The 16,495-nt window shown below is 48.7% G+C and overlaps 2 protein-coding genes across 2 annotated transcripts in view; one reads left to right on the top strand and one right to left on the bottom strand.

The window, feature by feature from the left end:
• Positions 1 to 2,385: 2,385 nt before the first annotated feature.
• Galr2 (galanin receptor 2) lies at positions 2,386 to 5,329 on the bottom strand. The gene is made up of 2 exons (XM_028752968.1): positions 4,408 to 5,329; positions 2,386 to 3,387 (listed from the first exon to the last, which is right to left on the bottom strand). Exons 1-2 carry the CDS (start codon positions 5,133 to 5,135, stop codon positions 2,661 to 2,663), a joined length of 1,455 nt encoding a protein of 484 aa, XP_028608801.1. The 5' UTR covers positions 5,136 to 5,329; the 3' UTR covers positions 2,386 to 2,660.
• A 6,600-nt stretch (positions 5,330 to 11,929) lies between these two features.
• The window catches only part of Srp68 (signal recognition particle 68), a 29,736-nt gene continuing 25,170 nt past the window's right edge, over positions 11,930 to 16,495 (top strand). The window contains exons 1-2 of the mRNA XM_028752835.1: positions 11,930 to 12,212; positions 14,181 to 14,247. Coding sequence (XP_028608668.1) covers positions 12,035 to 12,212; positions 14,181 to 14,247 — 245 coding nt within the window. The 5' untranslated portion in view covers positions 11,930 to 12,034. The remainder of the gene's footprint in view (positions 12,213 to 14,180; positions 14,248 to 16,495) is intronic.

Genomic DNA, 16,495 nt, shown 5'->3' on the forward strand with positions numbered 1-16,495 from the left:
GCCCACAGAAGCTGCTTCTCATGGCCTCTGGGGGCAGGCAGGAGGGGCCAACACTTGGGTTTCCCTAGCCTTTAGAAGCACATGAGATAGTCTCCAGTTAAAGAAGGGCCTTAGATTCAGGGATGAGTTTTCCTTGTGGAAATAAATGCGCTTGGCAGCACCTCGTGGCCGGGAAGTGACTACGGATCATCTCTGCCCGTCATTTCTTACTGGAAACATTACAGTCCCTGGGGCAGCAGCTGCAGGCTTCCTGGAAGTGCTTTACCAGTTCAACATCTGGAGGGTTTGGGCATATGACTGGGTGGCTTCCTCTTCAGTTGCCTTTGGGAATGAGCCTCTGGATCAAGCACTCCTGGCCCAGACACTGTAGCCTGCCTTGGCTGTGGAGAGCAGTCGTTCTGGGGAGAAAGACTGAAGTGGACAGAAAGTGAAGCTGACAGGAGCCAGCTGCTGTGGAGTGGCTGTGACACTGGAGGGTGGTGAAGATCCTCCTAGGGAACTGGAGATGCACGGACTTGCTGGGAGATGGAGAAACTGTGCTGCTCTGGGTGCCATTCTGCTGCCTTAAGACCACAATGGGGTGGAGGGGAGTGGACTAGTATACTAGACCACAGAGTCCTGTACCAGACTGGACTGGAGACCAGCCTCCCCTCTGATGTCCCACCGAGTCTCCCACTCGAGGATCTGCGAGTACCAGTGTTGCTGAAAGGGTAGAAACTGAGGCTGCAGTCACTGTGGTACCTGGAAAATGGAGGATCTCAAAGTTGCAGTTGGTCGTGGTGGTTAGGGCCAGGTTAACTTCACATGGCCATCCTGGTCCACCCATAACCTTCAGGGAGAAGCACCATGGCCAGAGTCCAGGCCATTCTTGTGCTGGAACAGGACAGATCCCAGTTTTGCCAGCCCCACTAAGACTCCAGTGAAGCCTCATCTTCCACATATATGTGTACTTAAACTTAGTATGTTGATGAAGGCTGATGCATTGGAGTGTGGGCCCCACCCCTACTTCCCCCAGGTGGGGGCTTACCAGCCTTAGCATCAACACAGAGGACGCTGAACTGCAGGATGTCCTCGAGGAGGGGGACATCAGATTGGGTTGATTACTGTCACAGGCAGCAGGAAGCCCAAGCACTAGCCAAGGCTGAGTTCTGCCCTCTCCCCAGTTTGGCACTGGGTCCTGTGCCTTCCTGCGTCATCGGGGGATTCACCACATTAAACATGGTGGACACAGGGCAGCTGCCTCTGTGCAAGGACTAAGCCTTGGCCTAAGCATGCCTTCTCCCACCCGGTTCTACAAACACCCAAAGATAAAGCTTAGAGCCCAGCCCCAGCTACTGCACCTGCCTGGGTGTCTCTTCCTGTTCCATTTCCAGCATCCAGAACACATTGTGCTATGAGACAAGCCTTTGTTTCTTTTTTGAATTTTACTTATTTGTGTATAAGTATTGTGTGTGCACATATGGTGTGTGCCAGAAGAGGGCATTGGATCCCATCACAGATGGTTGTGAGCCACACCATGGTTGCTGGGAATTGAACTCAGGACCTCTGGAAGGGCAGCTAGTGCTCTTAACTCCCGAGCCCCTCTTTATCTCTTCTACATGGCCCTAATTGGGGTTGGGGTGCAGGCTGTGCGCTTTAGTGACCAAAGCCAGTCCACTCCATGATGTGAGATGATGTCTTTGCCCTTTTACTCCTTAAACACTGTTCTGATCTTATGTAAAGTGCCTTGACTCAAGAACTCAGGGACAGATAGAGACCGACTTGTGAGTGAAACCATGGGACACTCATGTTCTGCCAAATCAGCTTGCCCCAACCTAAATGAACTTAGAATCAATCATGGTAGTGTATGAGGAATGGAACTTGCTGGAAGATGACTTTTTACAAGCAAAAATTAAGATGCTGGATACTTGATCCTGCCCAGCTGCAGGTGAGTGTAGGGAGGGTCAAAATAAACAAGGCCAGGAGTGAAGCACTAATCAGGCTGCCCAGACTTAGGCTCCAGGGAGCAAGTAGCCCATGAGAGCCCTCCTGAACTTGTACGTGGATAAACTAAAACAGAAACACAAGTCATTCCTGTTGTCTGTCAATCAACTTCAACCTACTCAAATGTATTGCTTGTCTTGATCACATGAATTGGCTGATGACTTAGTGATAAATGAACAACTAGCACCTCTGGGTGACCGCATGTTAGGCACCACTGAATCCATAGGCTAAGAACCATCATAGTCACTCTCTGTTGACGCTGCTGTCCTATAGTAGTTAAGCTAAGCACCCTGCACTGAGAACCGTCCTTCACCCTGTCAAGTCCCAGAGACTTTTTACACTGGGGTTTGGGGTTTTGCCACAGAAGTCCTACACGCATCAAAGCATATGAAATGGTTTGAGCCTTTTAAATTTTTTATTCTTGTTCAAACTGGATCTCAGGTAGTTTAAGCAGGCCTCAAACTCGATGGCTGGCTTTGGTCCTGCTCCTGCTCCCACTTCCCGAGTGCTGGGATTGAAGTGTCACCACTCTAGCAACCTGTGCAGTTTAATAACAGAAGGTCCCGAATAATCCTCAGTCTTTAGCTGTAACCCTGTAACATCCAAGCATAACTCTCAGGTGTCCTCAGGTCACACTGTACAGAAGCTGTCCTTTAACAGGCTGGATGGAGAGGCTTCTAAGAAGCTGTGCAGTTAGGAAGTGTGGGTGCTGGGACAAGGGGCCCAGCTGCCTCGTTCGCCTGTGTCAGGGCTGTGGACTCCTGTTCCAGCATACTGCCACTATGGTTCCCAGGCTCCAGGATGCACACTCGGCCGGAAGCTCGCCTCGGGGCACGGCGCAGCAAGCCCGCGCAGATTTTTCGGAAACCTTTGCGGAAATGCTTGGAGACCAGAGCATAAACGATGGGGTTGACACACGAATTGGCATAAGAAATTAGGTGTGAAAGGATGCGCAGCGCGTAAGTGGCACGCGTGAGCGGGAAGCGACCAAACCACACGCAGAGGATAAGTGTGTGGTGGGGCATCCAACAGAGGCAGAAGAGCACCGCCACAATGACGATCATCCGTGTCACCTTACGCTTGGCGCGCTGGGAACCTGAGCCCGCAGCCACTGGGTCCACTGTGCGCCACAGGTAGCGCAGGGTGCGCGCATAGGTCAGGCTGAGGACCAGCACTGGCAACAGGTAGCTAAAGACGAAGGTGCAGAGGTCCATGGCGCGACGTCGAGGTGCGCTCCATGCTGGGTGGCACACCGTCAGGTTGGCCAGCTGCGACTGCTGGTAGTAGCTCAGGTAGGGCCCGGAGAAGAGCAGTGCTAGCCCCCAGATGAGCCCGATGGCCGCCAGCGCGTTTCGAGGTGTGCGCAGCTCTCGGGAGTGCAGCGGGTAGCGAATGGCCAGATACCTGTGGGGACAGAGTGGGGGGGGGGCGTCAGGTAAGCGAGAGGATTCACTGCTAGGCCAACTCTGGGAATGTGGCCACCGACCTACTCCACGCGAAAGAGCACTCCCAAACCACCGAAGACTAAAAGTTGTAGAATCTGCCTGGACTTCTGGGGGCAGTGATTATCATCCTCTCGTGACAACTGAGGGAGGCAGATCCCTAGTACCTGAAGCTCTGACAGACAACCTGGAGAAGGCTTGGGTCAAACTACAACAAGGAAATCCCTAAAGAAAGCTGCACTCAGTGGAAACCAGAGGAGAATGAGGACCACAGCCTCTCTTCACCGCTCTTCTGTGAGAAGGTCCAAGTGATGTGAACAGGTAGGGAACTAAGGAAAGCGACAGCGGACCACGATGTCCTCCCCAGGACCTATTTCTAGTGTCTTTTCTAGTCAAAATCCCTTCAGGGCATTCTGAAAGTTTCTCTTTCTGGGTCCTTTAGCTAGGGAAGGAGCATCAAACCGCTAGCGTCTCTGGGCGGGGAGCCTTGGCCTGGAGGGCTTTGGGTGTCAGGTAGGATCCCTCACCCACGTTCCCTTAGACTTCAGCATGGGTCTCCCCAAAGCACAACCCAGTCCTAAGCCTAAGGCGCCAGACAATGCTCCAGGTACTGAGCTCGGTGCCAAGAAGCAGATGCTTCTCTGCCGCTCTCAATTAGCATCTGGATACTGGGAAGTTACTTGCGCGCCAGCTCTGGTCTGAGTACTGCAATGTTTCATAGACACAGCTCAAGCAATAATAATATAAAGACCCCAGAGAACTGATTTCTCCCGCCGTCGAGGTTCGAGGACCGACTTAATGGAGGGACACCCTTAGTCACTGAGTCTCACCCTTTCACCTTTCGTTTCACCGCCTCCGGCCACTTTGTAATTTCTGTGTTCTCACCCACTCTGCGCATCCCTTCTGGATCCCTGCGGAGCGACTCCAGCCCAAACTCCTACCTAGGTACCCAGTTCTCAGACACAACAGAATGTTCACTCACCTGTCCAGGGAGACGGCGGCCAGCGTGAAGCTGCTGGCGTTCATAGTGAGGAAGATGAGGAAATGAACGGCCTTGCAGAGCAGTGAGCCAAACACCCAGTCGTCCAGGGTGTAGATGGTGGCCTGGAAAGGCACGCAGCACAGGATAAAACACAGGTCGGCCACGCCCAGGTTGAGGATGAACAGGTTGGTGGTGCTGACCGCCTGGCCGCCACGCAGCAGCACCGCCAGCACCAGCGTGTTGCCCACGGTGCCCACGAGGAAGATGAGCGTGAAAAACAGGGGAACGAGGACCGCCTCGGGCTGCCAGCCGCCGCCACCGCCTTCTTGGCTCCTGTCCTCCGACCCCTGGCTGCCTGATCCGTTCATGGTGTCACCAAAGCGGACGCAGCTGGAGCTCCCGCAGCCGTCCCGGTCTTGGTGCAGGCGCAGCTCCCTCGCTGCAGCGCCCCAGCGAGACTGCCGAGCTCCAAGAGCCAGAGCAGGAGTGCGCGGGGGACGGGAGGAGGAGCGAGCACCCAGGGTGTAGGATGGTACCCCGCTCCGGCCTGCAGCCGAGAGAGGTGCTGTCGAATGACCCTGGCTTCGTTCGCCTCCCGCACTCAAGTCCTGGGACGCGCTCTGCTTTAGATTTGAGTCGCTCACTGGCTTGTCGCACTGCCCCTGGAGTGGTGGAGGGAACAGGGTGCGCGCCGGATATGGGGCGCCTTTAAGAGAGATCCACCCCATTACTCGGAATGAAGGGGCTGACACCGATTAGTGGCGCTGTGGTTGCGCCCCTCACCCCCAGCCCCCAAACACACAACCAGCAAAGTGGAATGACCGGTCATACTTTCTATGCCTCTCCCATTTCTATTTCCTTGGAATACCTCAGCCTGCCACACAGGAACTCCAGAGAGCAACCCAGAGGAGGCAGAAAGGAGGGTTTTTTGTTTTGTTTTGTTTTTCTTATTTTGAGACTGAATGTCTCTGTGGACCCCAGATTTGTCCTGACTCACGCTTCTGCATCAGTCTGTGGTGCTGGGATTATTAGCCATGCACCACCATGCCTAGCCAGAATGGAAGTTTTCATCTGTTGAGTATTTTCCCTCCATCTTAACCAGAAGTTCACTGAATATGTACTACTACCACCCTGTCTGTGACCCTCGCTTCCCTTGTCTGGAATGGAATGGCTGGAAACACTGCCTTCAAAGAAGTATGAAGTAAGAAGTATTACAAGGGTTGGGAAAAGGCTCAGCTGTTAAGAGCACTTGCTGCTTATGCAGAGGACCCAGGTTCGGTTCCCAGCACCCACATGTCAGCACCCACAGCTTCCTCTAACTCCAGTTCCAGGAGGTTTGATTCCCTCTTCTGCTCCATGGGCTCCTAAATAAATGTGATGCACATATACTCACAAAGGTGCGCACACACACACGCACACACAAATACACACACACACACACACCCTGCACAAATAAATCAAATACAGGGAAGTGTAAGACTAGAAACTAGTTTGTTAGTGTAAACCGTTCAATCTTTATTTAAAAAAAAAAAGGTAGTGGGGGTGGTGTGGGGGAGGATAGAGAGCTGACTCAGCGGTTAAGAGCACTGACTGCTCTTCCAGAGGTCCTGAGTTCAAGTCCCAGCAACCACATGGTAGCTCACAACCATCTGTAATGGGATCTGATGCCCTCTTCTGGTGTGTCTGAAGACAGCTACAGTGTACTCATATAAAATAACTAAATAAATCTTTTTTAAAAAATCAGGGCTGGAGAGATGGCTCAGCGGTTAAGAGCACTGACTGCTCTTCTAGAGGTCTTGAGTTCAATTCCCAGCAACCACATGGTGACTCACAACCATCTCTAATGGGATCCGATGCCCTCTTCTAGTGTGTGTCTGAAGACAGGGACAGTGTACTCATATCAATAAAAAATAAATCTTTTTTTGTTTTGTTTTGTTTTTGTTTTTTGTTTTTTTGGAGACAGGGTTTCTCTGTGGAGTCCTGGCTGTCCTGGAACTCACTCTGTAGACCAGGTCGGCCTCAAACTCAGAAATCCACCTGCCTCTGCCTCCCAAGTGCTGGGATTAAAGGCATGCGCCACCACTGCCAGCTAAATAAATCTTTAAAAAGGATTCAGGTCTTAGCCATGATTGTTCTTTTCCTGAAAGTGGGCTTTGTTGACTCAGACACGTAATGCCAGCACTCTGGAGGCTGCAATGAGAGAACTGCAAGTTCAAGGCCACCCTGGGCTGTAGAGTGAGTTGTAGGCCAGCCTGAGCCACGCAGTGAAATCCAGTCTTGAGAGGGCTGAGGGTGTTCCAAGTGTGGTGGTGCACACTCATCTTTGGTCCCAGCACTCAGGATGTAGAGGCAGGTGGATGAGCTAGAGGATAGCCTGGGCTACAGAGTGAGTTAGAGGCCAACATGGGCTACAAAGGAAGGCATTGTCAAAAATAAAAATAAAGAAAAGAAAAAAAAGAATGTGACATTATTTGTCAACATATGTGTGTCCCATGGGGATTGAATCCAGGGCCCCAGGCATTCGTGGTAAGCCCTGTACCACCAAGTCATATCCTTATTGCAGAAAAACATAATTTAGCTGGATGTGATGACATAAATCTCTAGTCTTAGCTACTTAGGGGTCCAAGTAGAGGCAGAGGACCATCTGAGTCCAGAAGTTCAAAGCCAGCCCGGATAAAACAATGAGACACTGTCAAAAAGAAAACAAGAAAATGAAACAAAAAACCCACAACCAAACATTTGAACATAGGTATAACGGTGAGGAAACAACAACCCAGTAACTGGAGTGGGGGTGGGGAGAGATACAGAAAGAGGGAGCAGGAAGGAAAGATGCTCTACTGTAGGAATATGGTGGGTTCCTAAGTCATGGCTGGCTCAATTGAATGAGTAAGAAAAGTGGTAAGAGGTAAGGGCAAATATCCTTTTAAAAAAAAAAAAAAAGAGTTGTGGGGCTGGAGGGATGGCTCAGTGGTTAAGGGCACTGACTGCTCTTCCAGAGGTCCTGAGTTCAATTCCCAACAACCACATGGTGGCTCACAACCAGCTGTAATGGAGTCCAACGCCCTTTTCTGGTGTGTCTGAAGACATCATGACAGTGTACTCATATACATAAAATAAATAAATATTAAAAAGAAAAGACAGGATTTGTCTGTGTAGTCCTGGCTATCCTGGAACTCACTCTGTAGACCAGGCTAGTCTGGAACTCACAGAGATCCACATGCCTCTGCCTCCCAAGTGCTGGGATTAAAGACATGTCACTATTCCTCAGCTGAAAAAAAAATCTTTATAATTAAAAGAGGCAGGGTCTTTTCTGTGTCATCCTGGATGTTCTGGAACTCACTTTATAGATCAGGCTGCCCTCCAACTTAGACATCCTCCTGCCTCTGCCTCCCAAGTGCTAAAATGAAAGATGTGTGCTACCCTGCCTGGCCTGATATTTTTAATGACGGGTATATGTCTGCTTGTCTGTATGTACACTGTCTGCATGTGGTGACTGTGGAGGCCAGAAGACTCACGACCCCTGAAATTGGAGTTGAGTTTATTGTGAACCACTGGAGTGGGTGTTAAGGACAGAGCCTGGGTCCTCTGCAAGAACAGTAAGTATTCTTGAAGTCTGAGCTATCTTTCCTGCCCTGTTCCCTGACCACTTTTTATTTACTTATTTTTAAATTAGAATTTTATTTTTATTTTGTGTACACTACTGTTTTACTTGTATGTATGTCTGTCTGAGGATATCAGACCCTCTGAACTGAAGCCACAAGACAGTTGTGAGCTGCCATATGGGTGCTGGGAATTGAACCTGGTCCTCTGGAAGACCGGCCAGTCCTCTTAACCACTGAGCCATCACTCCAGCTGCCCCCCCCTTTTAATTTTTTTTTTTTAGATATTTCATATGTGAATATTTTGCCTGCATATATACGTTATGTGCCACATGAGGGCAGAGAAGGCACTAATTTCCCTAGAACGGGAGTTACAAATGGGTGTAAGCCATTGTGTGGATGCTGGGAATTGAACCTGGGTCATTTGCAAGGGCAACAAGTGCTCTTAACTACCGACTGAGCTGTCTCTCCAGCCATTGATTGACTGACTGACTGTAGCCAGGTTGGCCTGGAACTTGCTATGCAGCCAAAGATCTTGAACTTTTGATCTTCCTGCCTCCACCTCCCAAAAGCTTCAGGCCTGGTTCATGTGTTGCTGGGGCTCAGATCCAAGACTCCATGCATGGCAGAAAAGCAGTTTAGCTAAGCAGCGTCCCTGGCTCCCGTCTTTTTCCAGTCTGAGGATAGTGCCATTGAATGCAGGAGTGTGAGGAGGTGCTGAAGGGCTTTGAAAACAGTAACATACCTGCTCTCTCCTCTCCGACAGCTTCCCTTAAGTGCCATGGTCACACTATGCCACCTGCTTGTCGAAAGCATTTGCTTGGTTCTCGGTATAGTCATGGAGTTGGGTGACAATCGTCACACTCACACGTGCATGTTATAGTCTTGTTTGTTTTGGGAAAGGATCCATCATGACGTGTGTGATATGATACGTAATGTTTTGCACATTTCTCTCCCCACTTTACGGGTCACCTCTGCATCCTCCTAAACTCACCCTGAGCCTCCGGCAAGCGTTGATCTTTATAATCTAGGTATTGTCCCAATCCAGGCATGTCATATACATAGAATCACAAAATATGAGCTCTTTGGCATCTGGCTCTGTTCACATACTGTTATTACAACATCCTCAGGGTTCACCCATGCCATGATATGGTTAGCATTCCTTTTCTTTTTATGGCTAAGTAACAATAACATCGCAAGGTTATGCAACATCTTTTCATTTAAGTGGGCTAGATATTTAAGAAACTTTTATCTATTTATATTCTTGTTTGTTTGTTTTTCGAGACAGGGTTTTTCTGTAAAGCCCTGGCTGTCCTGGAACTCACTCTGTAGATCAGTCTGGCCTCGAACTTGCCTCTGCCTTCCGAGGGCTGGCATTGAAGCTATGCCCACCACGGCCCAACTTGCTTCATATATATATAATGATGTCTGATTTTGTCAACTTGACATAGCTAGGTAGAGGAAACTCTTTTTTTTCTTTTAAGATTTATTTATTTTATGTATTAGTACACTGTAGCTGTCTTCAGACACACCAGAAGAGGGCATTGAACTCCATTACAGATGGTTGTGAGCCACCATGTGGTTGCTGGGAATTGAACTCATGATCTCTGAAAGAGCAGCCAGTGCTCTTAACTGCTGAGCCACCTCTCCAGCCCCAGAGGGAACTCATATTTAAGACAATGACTTCATACGATTGGCCTGTTGGCAAGAGTGTAGAGCATTTTTCTTAATTAGTGATTAACTTGAGAGGTACCAGCTCACTGGAGATGGTGTTGGTTCTGGATCTTAGAAGAAATGAGTGAGCCAATAGGTAGCATTCCTCAGTGGCTTCTGCTTCAGTTCCTGCCTCCAGATTCTCCCTTGAGCTCCCGTCCTGACTTCTCTCAGTGATGGACTATTTGTTACCTGAGAGCGGAGAGATGAAAAATAAACTCTTTCCTCTCCAAGCTGCTTTTGGTCATGACATTTGCCTTAGAGTTTCATCACTGTGAAGAGACACCATGACCAAGGTGACTATTATAAAGGCAAACATTTAATTAGGGCTGACTTACAGTTTCAGAGCTTTAGTCCGTTATCATCATGGTGGGAAGCACAGCAGCATGCAGGCCTACTTGGGGCTGGAGGAGCCAAGAGTTCTACATCTTGATCATAAGGGACCAGAAGGGGACTGTCTTCTGCAGGCAGCTAGTAGGAGGCTCTAATTCCATACTGGGTGAGCTTGAGCAGAGACCTCGAAACCCACATCCACAGTGACACACTTCCAACAAGGCCGCACCTCCTAAAAGTGCTACTCCTCCTGTCCAACCATTCAAACACCAACCAATAGGCCAAACCTATTCAACCACCACAATGTTTTATCACATCAGTAGAAACCCTAAGTAAGCCGGGCAGTGGTGGCTCATGCCTTTAATCTCAGCACTTGGGAGGCAGAGGCAGGTGGATTTCTGAGTTCAAGGTCAGCCTGGTCTACAGAGTGAGTTCCAAGACAGCCAGGGCTACACAGAGAAGTCCTGTCTCGAAAAACAAAACAAAACAAAACCTAAGTAATAACTAAGATATTATTTATTCCTGGTTTTAACCATCACTTCCCTTCCCCCTTTCCCTATGGCAACTCCCCTGGCCTCAGTCCTTGGAGCCAGTGAACTCACCTGACAGAGAGCAGCTTTCCAATAAACCTTCCTTTAATATAATCTACAAAAAAAAAAAAAACAAAAACAAAAACAAAAAAAAACTTATATGGCAAGGCTTTTTTCCTGCTGAGCCATCTGTTTAGTTGTGTGTGTTCATGTGTGTACGGTGTGTGTGTGAGTGCATGCATGCATGCATGCAGGCCCATGCTTCACAGCTCAGTATGTGGGTTTAAGTCAGAGGACCACTTTTTGGAAGTGGTTTGACTTAGTTTTTGCCTTCCACTTTCTGGAGACAGTTTGTCTCATTTTCTTTTTCCAAAAATGTTAACCTTTATTTTTGTTTTTTTTTTAAATGTATATGAATTTTCTGTCTACATGTATGTCTGTGTACATGTGTGTAGTGTGCACTAGGAGTCCAGAAGGGGGTTTGATCCGCTAGGACTGGAATTCTAGATGGTTTTGAGCCACCATTTGTGTGCTAAAAATTAAACCCAGATCCTCTTGCAAGAGCAACCAGTATTCCTAACCACTGAGCCATCTGTCCAGGTCCAGTCTCTCTTGATGCTTTTGCTCGAGAACTACATATTCCACACGAGTTGGTTTCCGAACTCCGATGGGGGGAAGGTGTGTAGACATAATTTTTTTCTTTTTTGCAACCTACTTTAATAACACAAGGGGCAGATACACGCCCAGCATCTTTGCACCTACGGTGATTGGCAGAGGATTGAGACTCCTGGCGTGCCCGACCGCAAAGACTCATAAAAATCATCTTTGAATGGTCACACAATCTAGACGAAGCCACGGGTCTCAAGCTCTAATTGGGGACATTGCCTTCTGTCCGAGGCCCGTGCTTTTGACCAACAACCTCAGGGTAAAAAAAAATTGTGTAAGCGGTTATATACAAACCAGTCGTTCCCTAGAATGGGGAACCTCTTTTTCAGATTTACAATCAAGAATCCGAAGTGTTTAAACTTTCGCTATTTTTTTCCTCTCCTTTTTTTTTTTTTTTTGTTTTGAAATAAGGTCTAACTGTGCAGCTCAGACTGACCTCAACTTGAGGCAATCCTCCAGCCGCAGCCTCCCCGGTACAGGATTAAAGGCGTGCATTACCACTCTCTGCGTGTAGGAATGTCCGAGGTGGTCTTTCTCGGGTCCTTCCACCCTTGAAGGACTTGGACGGAGGCTATTCCTCAGGAACGCCGAGACCTAGCTGGAGCCACTAGGTCAACGCGGGACGCGCAGGCGCACACTAACACGCCGCAAAAGTACTGGAAAAAACCGCGTTCGGCGGTGGAGTCCGTCAGTGTACCATCGGCCTGGCCAGGAAGGTGCCGCTCTCTCCCACTGCTGGTCGTCTCGCCTGCTCCATCCCATCCTGCTTTGCGGCTCGGGGGCAAGATGGCTGCTGAGAAGCAGATCCCGGGTGGTAGTAGTGGTGGTGGTGGAAGCGGCGGCAGCGGCGGCGGAGGGAGCGGTGGTGGACGCAGTGCCGGAGGAGACGAGAATAAAGAAAACGAACGCCCTTCAGCCGGATCGAAGGCAAACAAAGAGTTCGGGGACAGCCTGAGTTTGGAGAGTATCCTATAGCAGTGGCCTAACTCGCAATGACTACGTGTCGATCTGGAGGGCTGGGGGCGGGAGAGGCAGCCGGTGCCGGCACCTGGGCAGCGGAGGCCGAGGGGGGCCGTTTCTCTTGCTCTTCACTTTCGGCATTACCGTGTCCATGGTTTGCCTCTCGACCGGTCTTTCCTCGCAAGCTCCTCGCTTTCCAGAGCTTTTTTGCAAGTGGTGTAGAGATGTTGGGCAGATTTCTTTCTGTTGCCCCTCTGATGTCCAGTTGGAGGGCTGAGCTGGGATTGACACTCTGCCCACCTGGCAGAACTCTTAGTTGGTACCTTGAGCCACCTGACTGTGGAGAGGAAACTGCAACCTTAACATTTCGGCGTAGGGCTGTTGTCGGACAGCTGTTGTATACTGGATAATAAAACAGCCAGATGCTTTGAAAATGGAGGTAGAGTGCTCTCCGGAAAAGCTATTTACCTGTTTTGAATATAAGTTAGTTTGTTAATATCATGTATATAGTTTTTTAAAGTAGGTCTGTAAGGCATTTTATCTTATTGGACTCTTCTCGAGGAACTGGAGGAATTACTTTTTTTTGAGTGTCCGAGTCCGCATGGGTATGGGTGTCGGTGTAAGCACCGGTGCTGTGCGTGCAGGTCACAGGTCAATATCGTCTTCCTAGTTCTCTACCTTTATTTTGATACGGGGTTTCTTACCAAAAGTGGAGTTCACTACCTGGGATAGACTATGGGCAGTAGGCTCCAGGGATCTTTCCGACTCTTGCCATCCCAACTTTGGGATTACCTGTGCAAACAACAGTATGGGCTTTTTACATGGGTTCTAGGAAATCCCAACTCATGACTTCATGATTGCTAACAGCAGGTTCTTTACCAGCTGAGCAATCTCCCCAACCCTCATAATCATGTTCCAGCTTGCATTAGTTTATGTATCATTTGTGTGGTTACAATATTAGTATGTGGCCTTTTTGGTTTTACGTGTTATTTTAAATACTTTTTTTTTTAAGTGTGTGTTTGCCTGCATGGTTGTATATCACATGTGTACCTGGTACTCACAAAGGCCTGAAGAACATGTGGGTCCCCTGGAACTGGAGTTACAGATGTTAAGCACCTCCACGTGGGTGCTGGGAGTTGAACCTGGATTCCTCTGGAAGAGCAGCAAGTGCTGTTAACCACTGAGCCATCTCTCCAGCCAGTGTGTTTGTTTGTTTCTGAGACAAAGTTTGGCTGCGTAGCCCAGTCTGGCCTTGAACTGCTTCTCACCGCTGTTCCTTCTGAGTGCTGAGATTAGAGGCATATGCCATTGCTGGAGTCCTTTGTAGTAGCTTTTTGAGATGTGTATCTAATAGAGATGGTTACAGGAATTTCTGAAATAAAACATGTAGGGTTTTTATGTGTGTAAATTCTCGTGGATTCATATTTTGCTTTTTGCTCTGGTAATACTGTTCTTACCACATGCTAGTATGCCCAGGAAGAAGAAACACTTGGTTTGGTTTTTTTTTTTTTTTTTATGGAAATTGGTATATCTTGGTTGATACATGCCGATCATAGATTTTTGGAAGCGTTACAGCTGTTGGGAAGTTAAATTTGGCAAGCACTGGTGGCGGCATATAGCTGTGTAGTTAGTACCTGACATTTATATCTGCAGTCTGTTTGAATGAGTGACGTGTGAGATCTGGGTGGATACCTCAGAGGCAGCATTTAGAACAGCGCAGCTTTATTTGATCTGCTGGGTTTGAGACTCCATACCAGTACTGTCCTCCCTTTCTGTCTGAAAATAGTAACAGTTGGGACAGTTCACAAAGTACAGACTTAGCCTTGTCCTTTGTTAAGGTGACTGTTGGAAAGTTACAAAAGGATCTGTGGTTAACATCCTTGGGTTCCACCATAAGTTGAGTGTGCTGTCAGTGCAGCGCTTGGCCTGCTGGCTTCTTACTGCTGTAAGCTTTTCCTTATCTCCCCTGTAGTTCTGCAGATCATTAAGGAGTCCCAGCAGCAGCATGGCTTACGGCACGGAGACTTCCAGCGGTACAGGTCAGTGTCCTGCACACTGGGTGTGGCAGTAACTATGGCATTTTCTAACACAGCTGCTTTTGTTAATCTCCTGCTCACTCTGCTGTATGGGAAAATATACCTGGATTGTTGAGCATTGCACTGCATCTTCAGAAGGTATGTATTCTAAGTTTAAATTTTATGAGGGCTGGAGAGATGGCTCAGTGTGAAATGCACCGGAAGACCTAGGTTTGATTCCCAGCACCCAGGTGACTCTCAACAATGTGTAGAATTCCAGTCTCAGAGAGGGGAAAGCTCTCGTCTGACCCCTGCCAGCACTCCATGCATGTGCTGGACAGACATACATTCCGGGAAACACTCACACACAGAAAGAATAAAAATAATCGTTTTTTTATGGTTTGAGTGCTTGCTGAGGTCTGTTTTGTGTTCGATTAGGGAGCTTTAGTCAAAGTCACTCTCTCTATATTTTTTAATACTAAACATTTAATAAGAAAGAACTTTGAAAGTCTTTGAGTGTCCATTCTTGTTAGGCTCATAGTGTGTTCGTGTGTATTCTGTAGTGTCCAATTGATTTTATGACTTATAAGCTAATATTATTTTGATGCTTAAGTTGACTCAGGCTTGGTCAGCAGAAATCCTCTCAGGTGGGCTCTGTGAGATAACCAACCTCAGTTTCCCTTAGGTAGCTAGGTCTCCTGTAGTCACTTTTTTTTTACATATACTAGAATGTGCCCTTGTCAAACACAACTTCATTTTTATTGGGCTAGAGCCCAGTGTCATTGGGTGTTTGGCAAGAACTTTATTTCTAGGCTACATTCCACCTCTGAGTGCGTCTGTTTTGGATACGGTGTCTGGGCTAGGTGTTCTGAACTAGCGTCTGTGTTGTTCCCCCTGGCCTGCCTCCCCCTTGCTTTCACCACCTGCCAAGTGCTTGGTTTACTGGTGGGCACCTGGCTCAGGTTTTCTTTTGAAGAGAGTCTTACAATATAATTCTGGCTAGCTTCAGAATTTGCTATGTAGCCCAGGCTCGCCTTAAGTTAGGATCTACTTAAGTTAGCCTACCCCGTGGTAGTTGGACAGGTGCGGCTCTCCATGCCTGCCAGTCTCAGGAGGTTTGTTTGTTTTACGGTGCTGGGGGTTGTGCCCAGACCCTCAGGCACTCGGGCAGGTGCTCTGCTGCCATGTGCATCCCTAGACCTTGCTGTCTTTGAGGCAGCATCTCACGGTCTGGCTTGGGCTGGCCTGACAAATGGACTCACAGCCACCCGTAGCTCCAGTTCCTGGGAGTCTGATGCTGTCTAATGGGCAGGTGTCTGTGGAGTATAGAAGAGGGTGTTGGATCCCCTGGAACTAGAGTTTCTGCTAGAGGTAGTTCTGAACCGCCTGATGAGCCACTGGGAACTGAAAACAACCTTTGGAAGAGCAGAGATTGATCTTAACCACAGAGCTGTCTCTGCAGTCACTTCTTTCTTAGTAGGTTTTTATTTGTTTTGTGTCCACGTGTTTGTATATGGGTACATGCTTGCTGGGGCACACTTGTGGGGGTTGAGGAGTTAAGACTTCCTCAGCTTAAGGAAGTCGGTTCTCTCCTTCCACCATATGCGCCCCAAAGCTGGAACTCAGGTCATCTGCCTGGTAGCAGATATCTTTATCCTCTGCGCCATCTCCCTGGGCCCACTTTGGGCCTTATTGATGACACCATAGGAAGAGTCAGTAGGTTAGAGGCCATAGAGTAGAGTGAGCAAGCAGAGAACAAGGAGCCGAGGAGGCTCTGCTCTACAGTCACGGGGAGCTTGCCTGTGTGTTTGCATGGAGCATACGTGTCCTGTTGCAGGGTGAGTCCAGACTCATGTAGCTCAGGTCTCCTGCACCAGCACGACCTGTGAGATGTCCCGTATGGGGCTCCTTTCCTGCAGGAAACTCCTAACTCACTCTCCCCGTGTTTAGGGCTGTGCGTGTTTATTGTTTAGTCACATGACTTGCACGTCCCAGTTGTTTAATGAGGCACTGCCTGTTGACAATTTCGAGCAGCTCTACTCCACGACCTTCTTACACAACAGATTTTCATGGAAATGTTCCTCGCTAGGCTGGCAGTAAACAGCTGATTATTGCTGTCCTTATGTTGGGGTCTTGAGCAGCTCTGAACTCATTTGGCCCTGCAACTGCTGCCACTCCACAGCTGTGCTCTCTTGCAGGCCACACCTCCACAGAGACTGTCTCTCCTCCTGCAGCCCACACCTCCACAGAGACTCTCTTCTCCTGCAGCCCA

This window comes from Grammomys surdaster, unplaced genomic scaffold, assembly GCF_004785775.1.
Source record: "Grammomys surdaster isolate TR1022 unplaced genomic scaffold, NIH_TR_1.0 125940, whole genome shotgun sequence".
In the NCBI taxonomy this organism is placed as follows: domain Eukaryota; kingdom Metazoa; phylum Chordata; class Mammalia; order Rodentia; family Muridae; genus Grammomys; species Grammomys surdaster.